Consider the following 2,924-nt stretch of genomic DNA (forward strand, 5'->3'; position numbering starts at 1 on the left):
GAGGGGGAGCTTACGTAGTTGTACTCTTTTTACTTTTACTACGGTTTTTCCCATTGGGTTTTCCATGACTAGGTTTTTAACGAGGCACCACGTAATACAAGATGGATGATCAAGGGGGATTGTTATAAATTAAGCATTGAAATGATCATCCACTCATTTACCAAATTAAGCACCATCTTTGTTATTTTATGTATTGTTGTTCACTATAAATACCATCACTCATCTCACTCTTTTGTACACCATAAACAAGAACAAGAGTTTATAATCAAAGAACCATTACATCTTCTTCTTCTTTATAATAAACTCTCTCTCTTATACTAGTGTTATTTGCTTCCTACGGGTATTAAATTATACTCTTATTTAAATTTCTCGATACTATAAATTATAAATTATTTCATAACAACTACAACTTTTTTAATTTTATATAGCCGACCATCCATAATGATTACTCTTAAAATGTTAGTTCTTCTATTTAAGTGACACCACTGGTTGTTGTCCTATACGGTTTGGTTGCACTACGCAAAAAGTATAGTTAATTACCTAAATATAGGAGGACTTGGAAATTTCTGTTATATAATTAAAGCGATTCTAGTGCAACTTTTGCTTAGAAAGCCGAGGCTTGAAAATTAATAAATTGATGCTTGTGAAGTGCGTAGATATTAATGGATCTTTGGTCTAGTTGTATTAAATCTACACATGTATTCATTACTTACGTATTAATGTGGTGTTTATTACTTATTACATTAGACCGGTTGAGTGAAGCTTGTAAGTTTTTTGTTTCATTACTTATTACAAACTTTACTTCATGGATTTCTAGTATAGTGTTTCTGCATTTGATGTGTTCAGATTAAAGTCGTAAGTTAACTGATGTGGCGTCGCTCTATACTTACATTTTGAGCTGCAAAACATGTTTCTTTAGAAAAAAAAATCTATAGAAAAAAAAGCTCTGATATGTTTTATGGCCGAATGACTTAGACCCAATCCGCGCAAGCTTGTGATATTTTGAAAGAAATCAAGACAATAATCTGGAGATTATGCGACCGATCTCATATAACTTCCCGACCACTACTTTTGGACATTAATTTTGGATAATGTATAAACGCCAAAGGGATTGGTGAGTGTGACATTATTTGTTTCTAAAATAATAATTAAAATTAATACTCGAAATATGACATATTCTCAACTAAAACTAAAGTAGGTAGTGGGTTTTCTTTACATTCTTGAATCATTTTTATAGTTTTCTTTTTTGATAATCCAGGGGTTCCCCGCTTCGCGGATCATTCCCCTGGGTCCGGTCAGGCAGCGGTCCACTTCATCCGGGAGGGCTTTACCTGGACTGGATCGAACCCAGTACCGCTTTGGTGTCCAGAAGAGACAGGATAGTTTCCGCATGGGGAGGGAATCGAACCCGGATGGTGGTTGCCACCACAGACCCGTCCTGCCACTTGGACTACCTCGTCCGGACATCATTTTTATAGTTGAAATAAATGATTTCCATAATCATAGAATATAAACTATCGAAAGTGGAACCCGTATCACGAATCTGGTGTTGTTTTATTCGTTTGGCTATTAAAATAGTGTGGATTAATGATACTATTGCTTGTTCCTTTAGATTCTGGACTTTCCTCTTCGTTGGTTTCATAACTTTTTATTTCTTTTCAATAAACTTCTTCTTTTCTATCCCCTCATCATATTTACCTACTATTTAATTCTAGCCTATATCTACTCTCGTCTCTCGGGAACTTTTTATAACATAAAGGAAATTTTGTACCGTTGAGAAACTCAACCAGTTTGTTAAAATCGACATTGTTGGAGTAAGCTTGAAATAACTTAGAAAACAAGCTATCCTAATCCTACCGAGATATGGTTTACTAAAAGGATTAGGAAATATCTAATAAGTGTTTTACTAATAAGATTAGGAGTTATCTATTCTTATATAAGGAGTTGCAAGGTTGTTGCAACACTTGTGAGTTTTATTGATTGTGATTGAGTGCTTAAGGTTTTGAGTGAGTTTCTTTAAGAGATTAATAAGAGAGATATTCTTATTATTGTGTGCTTCAATATTGATTACTAGAACTAGATTTGGTATCAGAGCTTCTAGGAATTCGATCGCGATGGGAGATATTGTTACAATGAAGGTTAAAGAAGGAGGTGGACCTTCTTCATTGAAGTGCCCAATGTTGACAACTACGAATTATACCGTATGGGCTATGCGAATCAAGGTTTTGCTCAGAGTGCATAAGGTATGGGATGTCGTTGAAAGTGAGCCTGATCACGGAGAGAAGAACGATATGGCAATTGCCCTAATCTTCCAATCTATACCTGAGACACTTAACTTACAAGTAGGTGACTTGGATACAGCTAAGAAGGTTTGTGACGCAATCAAATCGAGACATATGGGAGCAGACCGGGTGCGTGAGGCCAGACTACAGATGCTGATGGCCGAATTTGATAGATTACGGATGAAAGATACTGATACGATAGACGATTTCGTAGGCAAAATATCAGAAATTTCATCAAAATCTTCAGCGTTGGGTGAAACTATCGAAGGAACAAAGCTAGTAAAGAAGTTTCTTTCGAGTCTACCTCGAAAGAAATATATACATATTGTGGCATCACTAGAGCAGGTCCTTGACCTTAAGATCACGAGTTTTGAAGACATAATTGGAAGGTTGAAAACATATGAGGAGAAAGTTGCAGAAGAAGAATAAACACAGGAACAGAGCAAACTTATGTTCGCAAATACGGAAGGTCAAAATCAACCTCAAAACAACTATTCAAACCGAGATTACAATCATAACAGAGGTCGAGGACGAGGAGGAAGGTACTACAATCGTGGTAGAGGGAGAGGTCGATACAACGATCACTACAACGATCGCTACTACGACAACATTGATTTGTCAAAGATTACATGCTACCGATGC

The 2,924-nt window shown here is 36.1% G+C and overlaps 1 protein-coding gene across 1 annotated transcript; it reads left to right on the top strand.

Moving 5' to 3' along the window:
* Positions 1-2,114: 2,114 nt before the first annotated feature.
* Positions 2,115-2,711, top strand: LOC106331486. The gene has a single exon (XM_013769863.1). The coding sequence runs from the start codon at positions 2,115-2,117 to the stop codon at positions 2,709-2,711; it is 597 nt and encodes a 198-aa protein (XP_013625317.1).
* Positions 2,712-2,924: the final 213 nt, after the last annotated feature.

Source organism: Brassica oleracea, chromosome C1 (genome assembly GCF_000695525.1).
Source record: "Brassica oleracea var. oleracea cultivar TO1000 chromosome C1, BOL, whole genome shotgun sequence".
In the NCBI taxonomy this organism is placed as follows: Eukaryota; Viridiplantae; Streptophyta; class Magnoliopsida; order Brassicales; family Brassicaceae; genus Brassica; species Brassica oleracea.

What these genes read in the sequence shown, in the direction of transcription:
- LOC106331486 (XM_013769863.1), top strand. Translation starts at nt 2,115, where the DNA reads ATGGGAGATATTGTTACAATGAAGGTTAAAGAAGGAGGTGGACCTTCT.